The sequence below is a fragment of the Anolis carolinensis genome, unplaced genomic scaffold (genome assembly GCF_035594765.1).
Source record: "Anolis carolinensis isolate JA03-04 unplaced genomic scaffold, rAnoCar3.1.pri scaffold_7, whole genome shotgun sequence".
Taxonomy (NCBI): domain Eukaryota; kingdom Metazoa; phylum Chordata; class Lepidosauria; order Squamata; family Dactyloidae; genus Anolis; species Anolis carolinensis.
In genome coordinates, this window is record NW_026943818.1 from 17,040,686 (window position 1) to 17,063,950 (window position 23,265).

At 39.8% G+C, this 23,265-nt stretch overlaps 2 protein-coding genes across 3 annotated transcripts in view; one reads left to right on the forward strand and one right to left on the reverse strand.

Annotated features, from left to right (window-relative positions):
- Window positions 1-367: 367 nt before the first annotated feature.
- On the reverse strand, window positions 368-5,999 carry tubd1 (tubulin delta 1). The gene is made up of 9 exons (XM_003227267.4): window positions 5,927-5,999; window positions 3,505-3,693; window positions 3,238-3,385; window positions 2,770-2,986; window positions 2,381-2,618; window positions 1,870-2,034; window positions 1,253-1,393; window positions 944-1,130; window positions 368-613 (listed from the first exon to the last, which is right to left on the reverse strand). Exons 2-9 carry the CDS (start codon window positions 3,674-3,676, stop codon window positions 511-513), a joined length of 1,371 nt encoding a protein of 456 aa, XP_003227315.1. The 5' UTR covers window positions 3,677-3,693; window positions 5,927-5,999; the 3' UTR covers window positions 368-510.
- A 199-nt stretch (window positions 6,000-6,198) lies between these two features.
- rps6kb1 (ribosomal protein S6 kinase B1) overlaps window positions 6,199-23,265 on the forward strand; it is a 31,667-nt gene continuing 14,600 nt past the window's right edge. Inside the window, exons 1-12 of one of the 2 annotated variants that reach the window (XM_003227266.4) lie at window positions 6,199-6,398; window positions 11,756-11,805; window positions 12,403-12,520; window positions 13,673-13,741; window positions 14,024-14,171; window positions 15,575-15,632; window positions 16,437-16,537; window positions 17,389-17,479; window positions 19,081-19,171; window positions 20,797-20,904; window positions 21,769-21,831; window positions 23,056-23,133. In XM_003227266.4, the coding sequence (XP_003227314.1) occupies window positions 6,327-6,398; window positions 11,756-11,805; window positions 12,403-12,520; window positions 13,673-13,741; window positions 14,024-14,171; window positions 15,575-15,632; window positions 16,437-16,537; window positions 17,389-17,479; window positions 19,081-19,171; window positions 20,797-20,904; window positions 21,769-21,831; window positions 23,056-23,133 (1,047 nt within the window). In that variant the 5' untranslated portion in view covers window positions 6,199-6,326. Of the gene's footprint in view, window positions 6,399-11,755; window positions 11,806-12,402; window positions 12,521-13,672; window positions 13,742-14,023; window positions 14,172-15,574; window positions 15,633-16,436; window positions 16,538-17,388; window positions 17,525-19,080; window positions 19,172-20,796; window positions 20,905-21,768; window positions 21,832-23,055; window positions 23,134-23,265 lie in introns of those variants that run through there. The other variant, XM_062959293.1, reaches the window with a different exon arrangement.

Here is a 23,265-nt window from a genome sequence, read left to right on the forward strand (position 1 = left end):
ATTATTATTATTATTATTATTATTATATGACAGAATCACTTCTCTTTTATCAGTTGCCGCCAATTCTCTGTGTTCGACATTTCTTTATAGGGCTGGATAATGTCGCCATCACCTGGTGTGTTGCCGTATATAACTCTGTAAGTCTCATTGCGCGGAAGTTTTATTTCGGGACTTTTTTGAAACCCAGGCCCGACGGAAGACGTGAACTTGGCTTGATTCGTGTGGATGCTCTTGGCTCGATCTTGAAGATCTGGCTTCTTTCCAAAGATTGGGAGCTCACCAATCCTAAGCTCAGTCCCTTAGGATGCCCTTGACTCTGTGCCGGTCAAGCAAATGGGCAAGAGAAGCAGGAACACAGACTCCACCATCAGAAAAATAGGTTTATATTATATCTAAAAATACATACATTACTTACAAAAGACAAGTGCTGTTGTGGGTAGCTCGAATCCAGGCACACATATATTCATAGAAAAACTTTGTGCCAGAGTCTGGTTCAAGATGGTTTGGAAATCAGAGGCTGCCATAACTGGCAATTACTTGCTCCAGAGTGGTGAAACAGTGCAAGAAATCGTCTTCATCCAACCCAAACTTGGTATACTGGTGAATATAAGCCCTGCGTGGACAGAAGAACGAGAACGCTTGCATTTAGATTACAAGAGCTGTCTTCATAGACCTTTCAGCAGCTTAGGACACTGTAAATCATTGTGCTTGCTCCATCAATGTTTAACATTTACACAAATGACCAGCCATTGCCAGAAGAGACAGAGAGTTTCATCTATGCCGACGATCATGCCATCACCGCCCAAGCACAGAGCTTTGAAATGCTTGAACAGAAGCTCTCCAAAGCTTTAGGTGCTCTTACTGGCTATTACAGGGAAAACCAGCTGACCCCTAATCCATCTAAAACACAGACGTGTTCTTTTCACCTTAGGAACAGACTTACTTGGAGGCGAACATTTTCCACGCCTTCCCCACCACGCTGTCGAGGGGCTTGAGCAAAAACTGGCTGTTGCTCACCAGGGAGGCTGATTTCTCGTACTTATTAAAGGCTCTTGGGGTTTTCCAGACCGTCAGGGTGTCCTCTGGAGCATTGAGCCATGAGGTGTACAGGGCAGGGTCTCGGAAGCCTCCTGCAACAAGCAAGATAGCATGCTCATTGTTGGATTTTTTGTTTTTCCCACAGTTTGCAGCAAGTGAAGACGCCGACGGTTGATTGTATGCATCCATTGCAAACTCCCAAAGGGTTTCTTACCTAGGTCTGCACTCTGGATGTCTTTTCCTCGCAAGGTCACCAGGTTGGCAATGGAGGTATTAAAACGGCCCGGCTGCTTTAGAGACTCTTTCCGAGAGGCCGGGAGCCCAGGGACGGGTGGCCGTACCTGCCAGTCAATACCTGGAGAGGGAAACAGGTGACATGCGTTTGTTTCAATACTACGGTTCTCTTTGATTTTAATCAGCCTTGCTCCATCAGAGCAATTTTTTGGACAGGTAGTTTCATGAAGCCATTAGAATTCTTTTTGGTTGCACCAAACTACACATCCCAGGATCCCATAAGTAGTTCAAAGTCATATCAAAATGCTATTGTGAAAAACACATAGGAATCTCCCGAACCCAGGATTGAGATCTTTGGTCTGAAAATCTGAAGAAATGGCTCCTCCTATTGGACCAACGCGTCAAGTACATGCTCTAGTTATCATTAGGTAGTCGTGATGGACTCTGGGGTTTGGTGCCCATCTCCATTTCTAAGCCGAAGAGCTGGCGTTGTCCATAGACACCTCCAAGATCAGGTGACCAGCGTGACTGCATTGAGCGCCGTTACCTTCCCACCGGAGCAGTACCTATTCATCTACTCACATTTGCAGCCCTTACCTTCTTCCATTTTTGCGTTTGCGATCAGCATCTGCCGCAAGTGTTTCAGGAGCCCGGGCCATGCAAACGTGGTGTACGGGAGGGAGTTTTCAGACATTTGAGGAATATTCCGGATACCCAACATCTTGAACTCGGGATGGGGAACAAGGACTTCCATTAGATCCCCTGTGGAGGAAGAATGTACACTGGTAGTGACATCTCCACCCTCTGTTCGGGTATCAGTCAGCACGCCAACGCCTTAAATCAAGAAACAGCTTCCTAAGATCTACAGAGATACTCGCAGGAACACCTCAGCAAGCGAGAGTCCAATAGTGGCAGGCTAAAACCCAGAATCTCCAATTAGATGAGAGACTCCCTCCTGGGCACACAGAAGACAGGGCGACTTGTTATCTACAATCTCGTAATTCATGGGCCAGATATGACTCCATAACACACATGCCTAGAAAGAAGGCTCGAGGACTTGCAACTTTTCTGGGCACAACAAGCAAATGTAGTAGTGAAGACCACGTACCTAAAGGACTCCTGCTGTACTGAGTAGCTCCGTCAGAGGAGGAGGAGGAAGCCGGCTGGAAGACGCTCCCCAACTGATGCGCAATGACCCGGTTGACGTCTCGGAAAGAGATCTGCTTGATGTTCATGAGCTGCGCACAGATCTTGTGGACGGCGTCGTTTTCGTGGACCAGGAGGGCATCAGAGGATTGGTAAAGGTGCGAGAGAGTCAGCACCGCGTTGTAGTTCTGAACAATCACCTGGAACAGGGAGGAAGTGGGAAGGAAGATGCCGATGAGTTGTAAAGGCAACGCGTTGTTCACCATTTTCATCTTTGAAAGGGTTTCCCAGGAGGGCATTTAGCATTTAGCCAGACTGGACTGGTCCCATTTGGTACAGAGCGACATTCACCTCCCCGGTTCCATAGGGCCAGACGACGTGGTTGAGCAGGAATGAGCTCGGATACGCATCTTTCAGGCCTGCCGTAACAAAGGCGCCCAGGCCGGATCCTGTCCCGCCGGCCATGCTCATGACGGTCAGAAATCCACTCAGCCGGTCGCATTTCTCCGCCTCTTTCCGCACCAGGTTCATGATGGATTCTTTGTGTTTGGGCCCATGGACGCAGTAACTGGAATACAAACCCAAATGGGTTAGAAAGGAGAAGGTAGAAACAAAAACTTGCAAACCAAGAATGAAATAGAATGTTTACAAAACGTTTGTGTTTACAAAATGCAAATGAAAAAGTATTGAGTTTTGATACAGAAGTGGGCCACACGTTGTAATATGTGGGCCACGTAGGAATTATTTGATACGAATTTGATACAAATTTGATTCGACTTGCGATGACTAACGAAACCATTGCACACCCCTAATACATACCCATTTGCCCAATTATTCCCCGATCCTTGCTTTTGACAGAAGTGCGATTGATGGTCGTACGTCCAGCAGCCAGACTTGGAGGCCAGAGATAAAGTCTGGCCAATCACTTTGGGTTCCATGTCCACCAGAACAGCGCGAGCCGCAAGGACTGAATGGAAATAAAATAAAAACAGAATGAGTTTTTTGAAAATTGAATGTTTCTGTGGTATTATGTTCCTTAGAAGCCGCCTTGAGGCCCGTATTGTGGGGAAAGGATAATAAACGTACCTCCGGGTTTCTCTTCACTGAAAAACCGTTCTCTCCCGGCGGCCAGGTAGGACTCGTTCTCCTTTTTGGAGCACAATCCGTGGCCGCCGTGCAAGTCGGTGCAGATGGTGTCAAACACTTCGCGGCCGACTTGGTTTCCACACTGACCCAGTTGGATGGTGATGATGGACATCCTTTTGGGCTTGAGTCCTAAAAGGAAATGATAGGCTATGGCTACAATCTTAAATCCAAGCTGTTATTGTTCTGTGCCTTCAAATCAACCCAGCCCTAGAGTTGCTGGAAATAGCAACCTTCTACAAGTTTCCTATGCTAGTTATTTATTATGTATATAATAGACATTGCTTGCTATATTGTAGGTATGAATTGGAGTGTATTTTATTTACTTATTTATTTATTAGCGACATTTATATCCCGCCCTTCTCACCCCGAAGGGGACTCAGGCCGGATTACAATGAACACATATATGGCAAACATTCAATGCCAGCAGACAAACAACATACATTAGACAGACTCAGAGGCATTTTTTAAACATTTTTCCAGCTTCACGATTCCGATAATATGATCAATGTTATCTGTACACGATTACAATAATATGATCAATGTTATCTGTACATACAATATATTATATTATTAGCGTTGCACAATATTCGTATCTTATATTACTATCTATATACATATATAAATGCAATGTGCGTTTTACTATGGAGTAAACAACAAAGCCACTGAACCAAATCACACCAAATTTGGCCACAAAAGACATAGTCATCCAAAATATGTCTTTCAATAAAAAAAGAAAAGTAAAGTCCTAATTAGAGGAAGAGGAAGAACTGTTTTTTCCCATTGCTGCCAATTAGAAGGATAAGCTCCGCCCATTTTGTCTCCTAGCAACCCACTCAGCCATTTAATGGTGCCCAGGCCTCTTCCACACTGCCTATAAAATACAGATTATCTGATTTGAACTGGATTATATGGCAATGTAGACTCAAGGCCCTACCACACACCTATATAACCCTGAATGCCAAGGCAGTCCACACTGCCATATAATCCAGTTCAGTGTGGGTTTTATACAGCCGTGTAGAAGAGGCCTCATATAATCTAAGCAGATAATATAAGATTATAAATATAATATGTAATCATTACTGTGGTATAATAATATAGAACAATATAAGCTCTAAAATCAGGACAGTAAATAAAGAACAACACTCGGAAGACTGGGGAATTCCAGACAGGAAACAATCAGGGCCAGCTAACACCTCCCAACGAAGGATTCCCTCAGGCAGGAAGCAGCCAGGCTTTGAAGCTGCAAGGCCATGAAATGCCAATCAAGGTGCCTAATTGCAGCATTCCTACTTGCTGCACTGAGACTATTCATTGCTATTCAACCTGGCCAACCAAGAATTCCACAAGGTAGAAAGCGGCCAGGCTTGCAAGCAGCAAGGCTATTCAGTGCTGTTCAACCTAGCCAACCAAGATTTCCCCTAGATAGAAAACCTTCAGGTTTTGAAGCCATGAAGCTACTCTGTCCCATTCAACCTTCCCCTATGTAGAAAGCGGTCAGGCTTTGAAGCAGCGAGGCTATTCAGTGCAATTCCAATTGGCCACAGCAATGTGTGGCAGGGCACATCTAGTATATTATTTGTATAGCACAATACACGCATTATATATTATTATATTGTACTATAACATTATATTGTAATATTATTAGTAATATTACATGTAATATAAATATACCATTATAATAGTGTATAGTTATTATTATTATATTGTATTATATTATTATTGTATTACTAACATGCTATGCTAGTTTTATATATATGTGTGTACACACACAATATAATTTACAATAATATATAATTATTTTACAGCATTTATATATAATATAAATATATTTATTATATATAATAATTATAACATATTGTATATACATATAATATTCATAATATTATATTGTAATACAATATAATACGAATAATACAATATAATAATATTAATTATATATTCTATTTTACATGCAATATTACTAATCATATTACAATATATTGACACAGTACAATATAGTAATTTATTACCAGTATTGTACTAGTATGCTAATATAATATTGTATGTAAATTTAATTTGTAAGCCGCTCTGAGTCCCCTTTGGGGTGAGAAGGGTGGCATATAAATGTAGCAAATAAATATTACATTATAATATTGTTAATATTATATGCATATTTTCCCTTTGAAATACTGGAGGCCTTTGGGGGAAATTCACATTGATTTGAGGGAGTTGTAGTTCACCTCCATTCAGAGAGCACTGTGAATCCATACACTGATGGGTCTGGACCAGACTTGGCACACAAACCTGATAAGTTGACATTTGATTACTTTCTGGGATTTATAGTTCACCCACAACCAGGGAAACTGGCCTGGTTTGCCCCTACCTTTAGTTCCTCCTTTTCTGCCTCGCCTGTTCGGTTATGCGCATGCGTAATAGGTAACCCCGCCCAGGTTTGGCTCGATTGGAAAGTTCTCCAGCAGGCGGCGCTGCAAGGCGCATGCGCGCTGGTGTGGAAGGCGCTTAAGGCGCGAACCTTGTCTGCAGTGTGTGAGGGGAACTTTGTCGAGTTGTGGCCTTTGCGCCTGCGCGCTCCGTTGACTCCCCCCGCCCGCCCTGCCTTCCGCGCCTGCGCAGTGGACGCCCCGAGCCCCCCGCGCAGGCGCAGTCAGCTCGGGCGAGGGCGGCTGTCATGGCGGCGCTGGGGCTCGGCGCGGCGGGCCCATGAGGCGACGCTCCGGCCTCAGGAAGACTGAGCAGAGGCGCTTCCCGGCGTCCCCGAGGCCATGGCGGGCGTCTTCGACATCGACCTGGACCAGCCCGACGAGGCCGCGTCGGACGAGGAACTGGAGGAAGGGGTGAGTGAGGGAGTGAGGCCTAGTGAGGCCTGGCTTTTGGCGCCCACCGCCAGCAGGCCGGGGCGAACTTGTGCTTTTGGACTCCAACTCCCACCATTCCTTACAGCCTCAGGCCCCTTCCTTTCCCCCCTCACGCTTAAGCATGGCATGGGCAAACTTTGGCCTTCCCTTCAAGTGTTTTGGACTCCAACTCCCACCATTCCTCACAGCCTCAGGCCCCTTCCTTTCCCCCCTCAGCCACTTAAGCACACATAGGCTGGAGGTAATAATATACACCACATTTTAACACAAAGTTTGTGTTCACTGAGGTACCAGAAAGTAAAGATGTCCCTCCTTCAGCCACCATTATTTCCCATTTTCAATTAATAATAATAATAATTTTATTTTTATACCCAGCCAACATCTCCCCAGAGGGACTCAGGGCTGCTTACAGATATAAAACAAGCATACAATGGTATCAAATACAAAAAACACACAAATAAAATTAAACGGCATAAAATAAAATAATAATTTTATTTTTATACTCCGCCACCATCTCCCCAGGGGGACTCGGGGCGGCTTATAGATATAAAACAAGCATACAATGGTATCAAATCCAAAAAACACACAAAATTAAAAGGCATAAAATAAAATCACAGTCATTGTAAGACACATGTTAAAACACAGCGATGAAATCATAAAATGAGCTGGGCAGAGTGAAACTTGTGAACATGAAGGAAGTTAAGGTGCCATAAGATCATGGGGATGATAATAATAATAATAATATTTTATACCCCACACCATCTCCCCAGAGGGACTCGGGGTGGCTTAGAGATATAAAACAAGCATACAATGGTATCAAATGCAAAAAACACACAAATAAAATTAAAAGGCATAAAATAAAATCACAATCATTGCAAGACACATGTTAAAACACAGCGATGAAATCATAAAATGAACTGGGCAAAGTGGGCAAATTACTATATTGTACTGTATACATATATTGTAATATTATTAGTAATATTACATGTAAAATATAATATATAATTAATATTATTATATTGTATAACTAGTATTATATTGTATTACAATATAATATGAACATTATATGAATATACAACATGTTATAATTATTATATATTATTGTAAATTATATTGTATATATATGTGTGTGTGTGTCTGTAAATATATACATATACATAAAATACAAAAAACACAAATAAAATTAAAAGGCATAAAATAAAATCACAATCATTGTAAGACACATGTTAAAACACAGCGATGAAATCATAAAATGAACTGGGCAAAGTGCACTGAGTGAAACTTGTCAACATGAAGGAAGTTAAGGTGCTATAAGATCATGGGGAGAACCTTAAACTGGTTATTTATTATAAGCTCTACTGCATTCTTTTAATGGATTCCTTACACACCTGATGCTTTTTGCTATTCTTTGCATGGCATTATTTGTATTGGTATGTTATTTTGAGTTTATACCAGGCATGGGTGAACTTTGGTCCTCAAGGTGTTTTGGACTTCAGCGCCCACACTTGGAAGTTTGCCCATGCCTGGTTTATAGTATTGTTTATTGTTAGTGTTGCTTGTATCATTGGAAGTCCCCCATTCGACCCTGGCTATTATTTCTTGCTATTATTGTTGCTTCATTTTATAATTGTGCTTGTTGCAGTGGTGTAGATTATGACAGAAGCATTGAGAACCTTATTCCTTATTTTCACAATTAGTGCAATAGTGTCTCACTTATCCAAGACTCGCTTATCCAAGGTTCTGGATTATCCAATGCATTTTTGTAGTCAATGTTTTCAATATATCGTGATATTTTGGTGCTAAATTCGTAAATACAGTAATTACTACATCGCATTTCTGCATATTGAACTACTTTTTCTGTCAAATTTGTTGTATAACATGATGTTTTGGTGCTTAATTTGTAAAATCATAATTTAATTTGATGTTTAATAGGCTTTTCCTTCATCCCTCCTTATTATCCAAGATATTCGCTTATCCAAGGTTCTGCCCGTTTAGCTTGGATTAGTGAGACTCTACTGTAATATTTTTGTTCTTCTGACATTTTATGTTTGGCAATTACTGGATTGCTGGGGATGCATGTGCATGGTGACATTATATCAACTTCATGTCATGTTAACTGCTATGATTCCACTATGAGAAATCTTGGGATGTATAGTTCATCAAAACTCTTTGGAGAAGTGCTGCTGACAGTAATGGACTGTGAACCCAGTCCTGGTGCAGGAGCTATTGGCTACCAGTTTGCAACAAGTTTCTGGGAAGTAAATAGTTGTAATCGGTGGGAATAAACATAGTATACGTTCCTGGCACGTTGAGAAAAAGCCCTGCCAGTTTTCCACATCAGTTTGCTTAAGAATCATTGCCTTAGAATACTCTGTAGACAGCTGCTACAGCTTTCTATTGGGGAGGTCGATCTCCAGACTACAAATCCCAAGATTCCATAATAAGCCATGGAAGGATCCAACTGCTACAGTACCATAGTGCCGATATGCCTCCTGTTAGACTAGTTGCACTGTAGCTAATCCTGGTTTTTAAATAGTCCATAGCATAGCATTTACTCTGCTGAATCACAGAGCCCCCCTAGATCTATTCAGGGTTCAATCCTGTCCATTATTCTTTCTTGCTACATTGAATAAAAGGGCATGCAGAGTTGCAGACTACATATTAACCTGAACATAATATGTAGGCATACCCTTTAGGAATCTTAAATAGATTTTCCCTGGTGCCTGTTAAAGTCATCTAAATTAGCTATCACTTACGCCTTGCCTCTGTATAAAAAAAAACTCTTTAAAACTAGCTGCACCATCAGCTTGGCTACACCTAGCGTCACTTGAATGACTTCCTTGAGCTTTATCTTCTGCTTGATAACTTCCGATGAGATGAATTAGGGTATGGTTCATGGAAGCTGAAGCAGCAGATCTTTAGCCTGGGAGGCGGCCACGGGATTTTCATTGCAACACAGCCTCTTTGAGAATTTATTATTAATGATTAGAGTAAGTGAACCACTGATACTCTGTTAATCTTACAGATATTAATACCGGGGGTGTCAACATGTTCTGTATTTGTGTGTTGCCTACATGAGGAGGCACTTATGCAAGCCATCTGTTGCTCTTAGGAATTTCTTCTAGGGAAGCAGCTAACTTGGGTCGCATTAGTCCCATAGATCACAGTGGAGTTTACTATGAAGTACAGAAAATAATAGGCGTTATCTGGTATTTTAAAGGGGTTGGCAAGGATGCCAATGTCTGCCTTTTTTGGGTTGCCAAATACAGCAGTGTTAAAGCTATACAGGCAGTCAGTAAGTTACAAACATCCGACATACAAACGACTCATAGTTGCGAACGGGAATGAAACAACAGGAAGTGAGAAAAATCTACCCCTAGGAAGGGAAATTCACTCCTTAAAGAGCTATGGGGAAGGTATGTCTCAGCTAAAGTTTTATCACCAGTTCTTGTTTCCACAAGCCAAATAGGGGCACAGACAGCAAAACGGACTCCACAGGGGTGTGAACCCTCCCCTATGCTATCAATTTTGTGTGTGTGTGTGTGTATACAGTAGAGTCCTGCTTATCCAACGTTCTGGGTTATCCAATGCAGTCTGCCTTTTAGCAGTCAGTGTTTTTGTAGTCAGTTTTTTCAATACATGGCGATATTTTGGTGCTAAATTCATAAATACAGTAGTAATTGCTACATAATGTTACAGTGTATTGAATCATAACATAATTTAACGTTTAATAGGCTTTTCCTTAATCACTCCTAATTTTCTAATATTTTCGTTTAACCAACGTTCTGCTGGCCTGTTTATTTATTTATTATTTATTTTATTTACAACACTTTTACCCCGCCTTTCTTACCCGAGGGGACTCAAGGCGGCTTACAATAAATAGGCAAAAATTCAATGCCTTATGTTGGATAAGTGAGACTCTACTTTGTATATATATTGCTGGGGTTACTTTAAAATGCACCTGCTCCGACTTCCATATAAATTCAACATAAGAACAAACCTCCAAAATCTATCTTGTTCGTAAATTGTGGACTGCCTATATTGGTTATTTTAGTGCATGGTAACTGAATGTAGCTTCCATGGTGACGGGCTTCCATCCACTTTGCAATCTGCAAAGATAAAGTATCTCATATTACAGTACTTAGCTGTTCCTTTAGAGGTTTAATATTTCTTTTATTAATTTGTAATTTAATCTCCTTGGTTTTGAAAATACAAATTTATATGACGTCTTTTCAACATAATAATAACAACAACAATAATAACTTTTTGTAGCCTGCCTCCATCTTCCCAAGGGGACTCAGAATGGCTTACATAGGGATGACCTGGTCAACATCATAAAATATATACACCTTAAAATACATACACAATATCATAAAACAGAATAAAACAACAACAATTGTAACAGCATAGCAGTTGTGACAAAATAAAAATAATCTCGAACCAATAACCAATGAGCCTGGAATAAAGTCAATTTCTAGGCATGGATGGGCAGGCTGGTGCAACTCACTTTTGAAAATAGGGCTAATTGATAAAGTACATAAGTCCAATGAGTAGGGGTGATCAATGTAAGATGGGGAATAATATCTTTGGGTAAAAGACAATAGTAAGTGCAAGTACTTACATAACTTTGTTTTCCGTACTCTGGCCTTTGATATTTGTGTAAGCAATTGTCGAATGATCTGTTCTGTCTGCTATGTAACAAAATGTCATGTCTGAGCTACCTGTTTGTTCAGACCAGGTGTTATTCTTTCAATTTACGGGGTTTTCCGTTCTGCAGCTGCCAGTGGGCCTTTCCTCAATGTCTACTCAGTCTCGAGAGACTTTTTAAAGAGCTGCGATAGGGAAGAATGTTAAGAAAGCCTCACTGTAGAAACAAGTTTCTGGTGGCAGAGCTCTGGATGCTATCGCTGTCTCAGTACCAGCCCTTATGTGAATATGCTGGGAAATTTATAACTTATAAAGAAGCAGAATCTTTTTTATGACATAGAGAGAAATATTGCGAGTGGTTGTAGGCTGGAAAAGATTCCGCTTTTAGAGTTAAATTTCTGGCTCGGCTTTGTGCAAAATTGGGCCATAGTACAGATGATGAAAGAGTGCTGAGTCCCTGTGCTGCTGTTTGAAGGGTTTGGCATTTCTCCCATAGAATGCTGTGGATGTTGCACAGAAGCTCAGCATAGGAATTACCATATCCCAGTGCTGACGCTGCTTATGTAAGATCTCTCTGCAGCGTTTTGGGGCTGTGAAGTCTCCAAAGCTTAGGTTAATGTTTAAGCTGCACTTTCTAAACTGCTCTTGTACACAGTGATGTTAATTTCTTCTTTTTCCTAATCTTTTAGGGTCACTTAAGCGAAAGCATGGACCATGGTGGAGTTGGCCCATATGACCTGTAAGTTCTTAAAAGTAAAAAATGATCCACGGGATGGGTAGAGTTTCAGGGGATTGTGTAACAGTTTGGCCGAGTCAATTCTTGAAACCAGGCAGCAGTGGCAACAAACCCTTTTGTAGTAAGAGCTGTTTGACTGCCTTGAACAACAGTGAGGTCTCTGGATTGCTGTAGGTACTGTCATTTGGTCCTGTAGTGCAGATCCAATATTTAGTTGGATGGACAGGTTATTGAGACCTCACCGACAACTTAAACTTACTGGAACCTCATGCCAGCAAGCTATTTCTCCTGGAGAAACTGCTTGCTTAGAGGCAAGCATTAGTTGTGGGATATTGAACTCAGCAGCTTTCAGTCTGATATGGTATTAATTTGCTTTCTGTGCATATATTCCATTGGATGCAATCCCATCTCAGGAACATCTTCTGTAAATGGGCTGCTTTGCAGAATGAGTCAGGGCCTGGATCTGGGTTGGCAACTAGATGATCAAAGTGAGCTATTTCTGCCTGTGGAGTCCGAATTTTGACAGCCACATTTGGCCTTGGCACTGTTAGTTTTGTTTTGAAGACCACCATAACTGTATTTCTTCTTCTTCTTTTAAAGCATGGAGCATTGTGAAAAATTTGAGATTTCAGAAACGAGTGTGAATAGAGGTCCTGAAAAGATACGCCCAGAATGCTTTGAATTGCTGCGTGTTCTTGGAAAAGGTGGCTATGGAAAGGTGAGGCAGCTTGTTGTGTGTTCCGACACATTCTCATTCCTCATGCTTTGTGGTTGCATTTAAAATGCCTTGGATTCAATTCCTGGCATCTTCAGACAGCATTGGAAACAATCCATGTATGGCCTAAATATCCTGAAGACACCAGCCTGAGTTAGTACCTGGATGGGAGACTGCCAATGAATACCACACTCTATAGATCAGGGGTCCTCAAACTTTTTAAGTGGAGGGCCGGTTCATGGTCCCTCAGACTGTTGAGCGGCCGAATTATCATTTGAAAAAAAAGAAACGAACAAATTCCTATGCACACTGCACATGTCTTATGTGTAGTGCAAAAAAACCCCAACAATTATTTATTTATGTATTTATTTATTTACTACATTTATATCCCACCCTCTCTCACCCCGAAAGGGACTCAGAGCGGCTTACAAGTTTATGTACATACAATATATTATATGATTGGCATAGCACAATATTACCATTATATATTAATATATTGTACATACCGTAATACTATTAGTAATATTACATTTAATATATAATATATAATTAATATTATTATGTTGTATTATTATTAGTATTATATTGTATTACTGGTGGCACAGTGTGTTAAAGCGCTGAGCTGCTGAATTTGCGGACCAAAAGGTCCCAGGTTCAAATCCCGGGAGTGGAATGAGTGCCCACTGTTAGCCCCAGCTCCTGCCAACCTAGCAGTTCGAAAACATGCAAATGTGAGTAGATCAATAGATACCGCTCCGGCGGGAAGGTAACGGCGCTCCATGCAGTCATGCCGGCTACATGTCCTTGGAGGTGTCTACAGATAACGCCGGCTCTTCGGCTTAGAAATGGAGATGAGCACCAACCCCCAGAGTCAGACATGACTGGACTTAACGTCAGGTGAAACCTTTACCATTTTACTTTTATTATTATTTTTTCCCCTTTTTTATACAAATACAAACATTTCAGTTTTGGTTTTGGTCCTTTTTTTTCTTTTTTCTTCTCCTTTTTTGATTCTTTTTTAATCTTAATTTTCCTACTTTATATACAATCAAATATTCTCACTCTTTCCATGTTATAAGGTAAAACTTCAAAAAAATTATATATTAAAAAAAACATTTAATCATTTTCATTTTTATAAAACATCATTTTTGGCAGGTATTTCAAGTTCGGAAAGTGACAGGAGCAAACACCAGTAAGATTTTTGCCATGAAGGTGCTTAAAAAGGTGAGTTGATTCTTTCTTGCGTTCAGCTACAAAAAGCGGGAGGGATGGTGGCACAGCCGAGGATGCCTGTCTTGCATGTGGCGGGTCCCTGATTCAGTCCCTGGCCTCTCCAGTGTTTAGAAAGAACCAGAGACAGGTTTTCACAATCCTTTTTTTTAAATCAGTCCCTGATACTTATGAACATTGATGGTTCCATTTTGTGGGTTATTAGAGCTTTTACCAACTTCAATAATGGTACATTGTTTAGAATAGAACTTTACTGTTGATTTCATGGTTTTGTAGGCAATGATTGTTAGAAATGCGAAAGACACAGCACACACGAAAGCCGAGCGGAACATCTTGGAGGAAGTCAAGCATCCGTTCATTGTCGACTTGATTTATGCCTTTCAGACGGGTGGAAAACTCTACCTCATTCTTGAGTATCTCAGTGGTAAGGATGCCCTAAATATTGGATACTGTAGATCAGTGGTTGGTTTGTTTGTTTATTTATTTAATAATAATAATAATAATAATAAACTTTATTTATACCCTGCCACCATCTCCCCAACGAGGACTCAGGGCGGCTTACATGGGGCCATGCCCAGAACAATACAATTAGACAGAATATAAATAGAGCAACAAATCATTTATAGTATTTATATTCTGCCCTTCTCACCCCGAAAGGGACTCAGGGCGGATCACATTATACACATACAGTAGAGTCTCACTTATCCAAGTTAAACGGGCCAGCAGAAGCTTGGATAAGCGAATAGCTTGGATAATAAGGAGGGATTAAGGAAAAGCCTATTAAACATCAAATTAGGTTATGATTTTACAAATTAAGCACCAAAACATCATGTTATGCAACAAAGTAAAAGAAAAAGTAGTTCAATATGCAGTAATGTTATGTTGTAATTACTGTATTTACAAATTTACCACCAAAATATCACGATATATTGAAAACATTGACTACAAAAATGGCTTGGATTATCCAGAGGCTTGGATAAGCGAGGCTTGGATAAGTGAGACTCTACTGTATAAGGCAAACATTCAGTGCCATATAAACATAGAACAGAGACAGACGCAGAGGCAATTTAAACCTTCTCCATCTTCCTGAGGGTATGCTTGATTCTGGCCACAGGGGGAGCAGCTGCTTTATCATCCACTGCGACGGTAACTTCCTCATTCCAACGACGGCTGGATGATTTTTATGGTGTCGTAAATTAGCCTCCCCACATATAAGTGGTACCTAAATTTACTTTTACATGTTTTGATATGGTCAAAAGTGACTAATCAATAAAGAATTGTTGTTGTTGTTTTACTACTTGATAGATGCAACTATCTTTCGGGTTGCTTAGGTCAACAACGAGCAGGGGCTATTTTTTATTTTAATTGTCAGATGCTCACCCCGACACGAGTGGCCTCGAACTCATGACCGCTTGGTCAGAGTGATTTATTGTAATTGGCTGCTAACCAGCCTGTGCCACAGCCCGCCCCGGTTCTCAAACTGGGGTCCCTAGATGTTTTTGGCCTACAACTCCCAGAAATCCCAGCCAGTTTACCAGCTGTTAGGATTTCTGGGAGTTGAAGGCGAAAAAGACCTGGAGATCACAGGTTGAGAACCACTGCTGTAGACTCTGTGTTGGTGTTTTGTTAAAATACTTCCTCTCTTTTTCCTTGGAAACATACTGTGCCTAGAATTGTGTTGTTTACAAATAATAATTGGCAATATAATGAACATTTAGACTTGGCCTATCTGTCTCTTTTAAAAATAGCTTCCTAAGTAAGCCTTATGAATAAAATTAATGGGGTCGCCATAAATATTTCTGATTTTTTTTTCTTCTCCCACTATAGGAGGAGAACTGTTTATGCAGTTGGAGAGAGAGGGGATATTTATGGAAGACACAGCTTGGTAAGAGAAAATTGGTCTACTTTTAGTGAGTAGGTTGAAATGGCTCTCTTGTTAGTTGCGTGGCCTCTTTTGCGTAAGTCTTCTTGGCCTGGGGGAAAATATTATTATAATTATCGTATATACTCGAGTATAAGCCGACCCGAATATAAGTCGAGGCACCTAATTCTACCGCAAAAAACTGGGAAAATGTATTGACTCAAGTATAAGCCGAGGGTGGGAAATGCAGTAGCTACTAGTAAACTTCAAAAATAAAAATAGATTACAATAAAATTACATTCTTTGAGGCATCAGTAGGTTACCGTATGTACTCGAGTATAAGCCGTAATATGTAATAAATGTAATAATAATAATACATAGAGTAAAATAATAAATGTAATCATAACAATAATAATAGAGAAAAAATAATAAATTAGGTATATACTCGAGTATAAGCCAACCCAAATATAAACTGACCAGTACCCTCACTCAATTATAAGCCGAGGGGGCCTTTTTCATACCTAAAAAAGGACTGAAAAACTCGGCTTATACTTGAGTATATACGGTAATGTATCTGTGTCTTGCTTGGGGCTTTAGAGGGTAGCATGATGGGAGATTTCTCTGCAGGACATCCATAAAGCAGGGTGAGTTCTCCAAGGGTTTAGGCCTTCTGCTTTGAAGTTTTTCTGCAGGCCCAGAGTCCCAGGCTAAGTGCAAACTTCAACTGAGATCAATAGTAAAACTATGTGGTGCGGTGATGTCTGGAGATCTGAAATTTAAATGCAAGTGTCACCTTGGTCTCCTTGAAAATCTACTTTTGCATTGCAGCTTCTACTTGGCTGAAATCTCAATGGCTTTGGGGCATCTGCACCAGAAGGGGATCATTTATCGAGATCTCAAGCCGGAAAACATCATGCTGAATCATCAAGGTTAGAAATACAAGGCAATTCATAGAGGTTGACTTAAAGGTGCCCTGCCAGGACAAATGGCATCCTGACTCATGTTCCGTGTCCAGTTTAAAGTGTGGTAGGCGCCCCCAGTGGCGCAGTGGGTTGAACCCTTGTGCAGGCAGGTCTGATGACTTGAAGGTTGGGTTGCTGACCTGAAGGTTGCCGATTCAAATCCAACCTGGGGAGAGCAAGGATGAGCTCCCTCTGTCAGTTCCAGTTCCATGCGGGAACATGAGAGAAGCATCCCACAAGGATGGTAAAAACATCAAAACATCCAGGCGTCCCCTGGGCAACATCCTTGCAGACAGCCAATTCTCTCACACCAGAAGTGAATTGTAATTTCTCAAGTCACTCCTGACATGGGGGAAAAAAACCAAAAACGTATGTGATGTGGATTTTATTCAAAATCCAAGGTGTCTGAATTTGTGAAATTAGATTAATGTGTGAAATCTGCAGTGTGCACTCTTCTGTAATTCATATGTCATGGAATACTGTTCCTAAAGACGGTCTCATTAGTACAGTAGAGTCTCACTTATCCAACATCCGCTTATCCAACATTCTGGATTATCCAATGCAGTTTGCCTCCCGCCCCGATCCACAGCTGTTTCTCTAGGCAGCAAGGATTGAACATTTTATGGATTTAATTTCTGACAATGTTGTTACTCTAAGTTCATTTTATGCAATTCTATCTTTTTTAGTCATGTAATTAATTAGAAGTTCATTCTTTTCCGTTAGTTTCATTTCTGTTATTCCTAACAGGATGCTTCTTTTTCTAATGAGAACCTAACTGTATTCTTTTTTCCACCCTTTCGCTTTTTGTTCCCTTTTAGGTCATGTTAAGCTTACGGATTTTGGACTATGTAAGGAATCCATTCACGACGGAACCGTCACGCACACGTTCTGTGGAACAATAGAATACATGTGAGCCCGCATGATGAAACAGAAAAGTATTTCTCTGGTCTGGGGGTAATGGCTAAACTTTACCTTTCTTAAAAAAAACTTGTCTCTTTATTTGGGTGTGGGGTTGTTGCATAACCTCTCCATAGGTCTCAGAGCAAGTTTCTTTAAGATTTGTGAATTTTAAATGTACTTATAGCAATCCTAGGGCAACCTCTGGGCTGGTGGTGATAGAAACTGTAACCCAGCACATCTGGAGGCCAAAAAAGGTTAAGAAAGTCCACAATGGGATTTAATACAGAATCTTTGAAAGGGCTGGGGAAAAGATTTTGCCATAGCTTAGCCTTTGCTCATCAATCTAAACTTTTATTTAATGTTTCCTTAATAAAAAAAAAGTTCTTAGCTTGTGGCCAGAATCACTGGGTTGCTGTGAGTTTTTCAGCCTGTATGGCCATGTTCCAGAAGCATTCTCTCCTGGAAAAAATGTCAGGAGATAATGCTTCTGGAACATGGCCATTCAGCCCGGAAAATGCACAGCACCTCGATTCTTATCTTGGCTGCAAGTGCTTTTATTAGCCATTTGTGTCATATTAATAGTTTAATGACCTGTGGCTTTCTTTAGATCAGCGAAAACCAGTTACTGTACATACTCGAACATAAGCCTAGTTTTTCAGCCCTTTTTTAGGGCTGAAAAAAACTCCCCTCGGCTTATATTCGAGTGAGGGTCCTGGCCGGCTTATATTCAGGTCGGCTTATACTTGAGTGTATAGGTATTCAGAGTTGGATAGTCTTATCTTATTAAAGTATTATTATCTTAAATTACAGTTTTATATATTCAAAAACATTTAACCTACTGATGCCTCGAATAATACAATTTTATTAATATCTATTTTTTTATTTTGAAAATGACCTGTAGCTGCTGCATTTCCCACTCTCGGCTTATACTCGAGTCAATAAGTTTTCCCAGTTTTTTGTGGTAAAATTAGGTGCCTCGGCTTATATTCGGGTCCGCTTATACTCGAGTATATACGGTAATTTTATTAGTATCTATTTTTATTTTGAAATTGACCCGTAGCTGCTGCATTTCCCATTCTCGGCTTATACTCGGGTCAATAAGTTATTCCAGTTATTTGTGGTAAAATTAGGTGCCTCGGCGGGTCGGCTTATACTCGAGTATATACAGTACTTGGTAAGGATCTAGGAATCCTAACTGTAAGAATACCAAAATACAGTGAACAGCTCCAGCAAGCTAATATATAGAGCAAGACATGTAGATCAAGAGACAAGATAGCTTGATATCCTCTCAAACAAAATGTGACATAATAAAAGTCTGATTTTGTTTGTTTTTTGTGATATTTTAAAATATCATTTTTTGTCATATTGTGAGCATCGCAGCTTCATGCTTTAGGACAGATCAATTATAATGCTGCCAGGAAAATAAATCACTGCTTTGTCAACTTCTGTTCACTATGAGCAAGTTTGTTATAGTCAGAAAAGGATGCTGTCGTTTTAGACCTTGTCTGTTGTATCTTTGCATTATTGTTAGTTGTCTGAAACTTGACTGTTGGCCTGTGATGGAAGATGCTGCCATTTTTGTATGTCTTTGGTTTTGTTGCCGCTTCCAGGGCCCCGGAGATCCTGATGAGGAGCGGGCACAACCGGGCCGTGGACTGGTGGAGTTTGGGAGCGTTAATGTACGACATGCTGACTGGAGCAGTAGGTGCACTCTTATAATAAACTGCATGCCTTCAGAAGCCGTGGCTGTTGAGCTCCTTGCTTTTAGCACTTGTCTTGCTGTCCATATGGCCTTCGAGAGATGCCATAGCCAAGCATTACAGTGCACTTTGTTATTTAGTGTCAGCAAATTGAGTTTTGTCCTCTCTTCTATTGCCGTTCCTTGGAATTTCAATACCACCATGTGAATTGTCAAGCTGCATATGTTCTTAGGCTTATTTGATTCAAACATCTGAACAAGACGGTCTTATAGGGTTGTTGTATGTCTTTTGGGCTGTGTGACCATGTTCCAGAAGTATTCTCTCCTGACGTTTCGCCCACATCTATGGCAGGCATCCTCAGAGGTTGTGAGGTATGGAGAAAATAGGAAAGGAAAAAAAATATATCTGTGGAGAATCCAGGGTGTGGCAAGAGTCCTTTGTCACTGGGAAGTCAGCATTAATGTTTCAGTTAATCACCCTAATTAGCATTGGAAAGGTTTTTGTCTCTTGCCTGGAGGGCATCCTTTGTTCAGTGTCATTAGCTGTCCTTGGGGCTCCTCCGCCTTCAGACTGTTGGTTCCCATCTACTGTTTTGATTTTAGAGTTTTTTTAATACTGGTAGCCAGATTTTGTTCATTTTCATGGTTTCCTCCTTTCTGTTGAAGTTGTCCATAAGACGGTCTTATATTCCTATGAAAGAAAATATGCAACAAAATAGGCGCTTCATTAAAATTTTACAAAAGCATAGGATACATTTCACAACTGAATAATACTGTATATACTCGAGTATAAGCCTAGTTTTTCAGCCCTTTATTTAAGACTGACAAAACCTCCCTTGGCTTATGCCCCATGTAAGCCTCCCCGAGTTCCCTCAGGGAGATGGGGCGGGGTATAAAAATAAAATTATTATTATTATTATTATTATTATTATTATTATATGCTCAGGTGAGGATCCTGGTTGGCTTATATTTGGGTATACCCGAGAATATATGGTACATTTATTATTTTTCTCTATTATTGTTGCTACTATTACATTTATTTTACTCTATTTTTATTACAGTAGAGTCTCGCTTATCCAACATAAACGGGCTGGCAGAACGTTGGATAAGCGAATATGTTGGATAATAATGAGAGATTAAGGAAAAGCCTATTAAACATTAAATTAGGTTATGATTTTACAGATTAAGCACCAAAACATCAAGTTATACAACAAATTTGACAGAAAAAGTAGCTCAATACACAGTAATGCTATGTAATAATTACTATATTAACGAATTTAGCACCAAAATATCACGATGTATTGAAAACATTGACTACAAAAATGTGTTGGATAATCCAGAATGTTGGATAAGCGAGTGTTGGATAAGTGAGACTACTGTATTATTATTGCATTTATTACAGTAGAGTCTATTATTATTATTATTATTATTATTATTAATGCTTCTGGAACATGGCCAAACAGACCGGAAAGCTCACTGCAATCCCTTGTATAATGACATTTTATACTCTTATGATAAGTGTTTATTTTATGTGGCTCTTATATTTTCTTTGCTGAGTTCCTCATGGCTCTCTTTCCTATCTTTTCTCCTCCTCCCTGTCCTGCCTCTTTGCCCTGCTTTTCTCCAGCCTCCGTTCACTGGGGAGAACCGAAAGAAAACGATTGACAAGATTCTCAAATGTAAACTCAACTTGCCTCCCTACCTCACACAAGAAGCCAGAGATCTCCTGAAAAAGGTGGGAAAACCTCACAAGTGAACACAGATATGTGACGGCACCTTTTTATTTCAGCTCTAAGTCCAGAACCCTAACTCCCAGCTTGCCTGGAAATAACCTGTTACAAGTAACATACAGGCAACAATATCACTTCCTGAATGTAACAACTGGCATTTGTTTATCACATTACTTACACTTTGTAACGTGTTTCACTTATAGGCTGCTCCTTTGAAAGGATTTTTTTTTTTAAATTGAAGTGACAAATACTTCAGACTATCTTGGGTCCCTAGTATTGCCTGGATTATTCGAAAAAGTCAATTTTTAATTGTACAAAATGCATAAGGTTGTATTTATGTTATATATTATATTGGTATAGAATTAATCTTTACTTCTGAGAAGTAACAGTTACACATTTTTTGTTAATGTAGAAGTAACTGTTTAACTGTTGTAGACACCTTAATTAGCATCGTGGCCAAATAGCCTCTGTTTTTCATTGGCAGGAGAGAGCTAATTTGTATTAGTGACCTGGTTGGATACTTCCTACCTTTGCTTCGTAGTTTAAGGCTAGGAAAAAAAAAATGTAAAGGCCGAGAACCAACGGGAAGAGTGAGTTCTTTTCTCTTTTGCTAACCTGCCTGTACAGTTACCATAGCTATTGGGCTGCACTGTATTTGCAAATGTTGATTGGTTTGATTCTGACCTTCCATCTTCCAGTGGCTTTGCTGTGGGTTGTTCCACATCAACTCAAAGGCACTTTTTTTAAACCAACTGAGCACATTATTTCTGCTAATAAACCTGAAAAAGAGTTTTCCCCGTTTTAGTTTTGTGATGATCAGCAGAACTGAATTTTTCAAAAATACGCATATATTTCCCCTCTTTTTCTAGCTGCTAAAGAGAAATGCTGCCTCACGCCTAGGAGCTGGTCCTGGAGATGCTGGAGAAGTTCAGGTATGTTGTACCTTAAGTGCTCCAGGGACATTTAAAACTACAATTCTACAAACTGAATCCATAGGTGGCATATAAGATGACCCCCTACTTTGGAAAGTATTTTCCTGGGTTAAAAAGTCATAAGCTGGAAAATACGGTATATTCAGAAATGATTATGTAATATTCATTTAGCTGGATGGTCTCCTTAAAGCAGTGGTTCCCAGCCTTTTGGGCCTCCAGGTGTTTTGGACTTCAATAATAATAATAATAATAATAATGTGTCTGTGGCACCCATACAACTGTTTTGAGTATTGTTTAAGACTCTTAACAACAACAATATCAACAACAACAACAACTGACCCCTGGCTTCCTGTTCAAGCATTCTATAAATATTCTATATACATTATAATAACAATTATAATAACCGACGCTCAAATTTAAGATAAAACTGTCCAACTCTGATCAAATCATTATTCTCATCTTCTTCAATGTAAATGTGCTTATGTATCCTTTTAATAATAATAATAATAATAGTAATAATAATAATAAATACAGGAAAATAATACATGTAATAATAAATAGAGTAAAATAATAAATGCAATAATAATAGAGTGAAATAATAAATGTATTAACAATAATAATAAAAATTATTTTACTCTATGATTATTAAAAGGATACATAAGCACATTTACATTGAAGAAGATGAGAATAATGATTTGATCAGAGTTGGACAGACATCTTAAATTTGAGCTTTATGTAAATATTCAAAAACATTTAACCTACTGATGCCTCAATTAATGTCATTTTATTGGTATCTGTTTTTATTTATGAAATTTACCACCCTTGGCTTATACTGGAGTCAATGTTTTCCCAGGTTTTTTTGTGGTAAAATGAGGTGCCGCGGCTTATATTTGGGTCGGCTTATACTCGAGTATATACGGGTGTTATTTTTTAATACCCTGCCACCATCTCCCCGAAGGGACTCGGGGCGGCTTACATGGGGCCAAGCCCAAATAAAAAGCAGCAAACCAAATAAAACATACAAGAAGTACAGACATACATATTAAAATACAACACTCTAAACATAACCAGGATATAAAAATAATCATACTAAAACATGGATTTGGCACCCAGGTAGAAAAGATGAAAACACTGGGCAAAGTGCACCGAGTGGATATTAAAGGACGTTTTATGTCTTTGTGAGCCTGCCTTGGCTGGGTTCTGACTTGCCCTAATGTCTTCCAGGGTCATCCTTTCTTCAGACACATTAACTGGGAAGAGCTGCTGGCCCGGAAGGTGGAGCCTCCCTTTAAACCATTATTGGTATGTATCAGCTTCAAATCATAAATCATAAAGACTTGAACATCTTTGGAGGAAAGGACAGATACTGCTAAGCTGCTTCCTGAAAGATCAGTATATAAATGTGTGCAGTACCAAGGAGAGCAATAGGCCAAT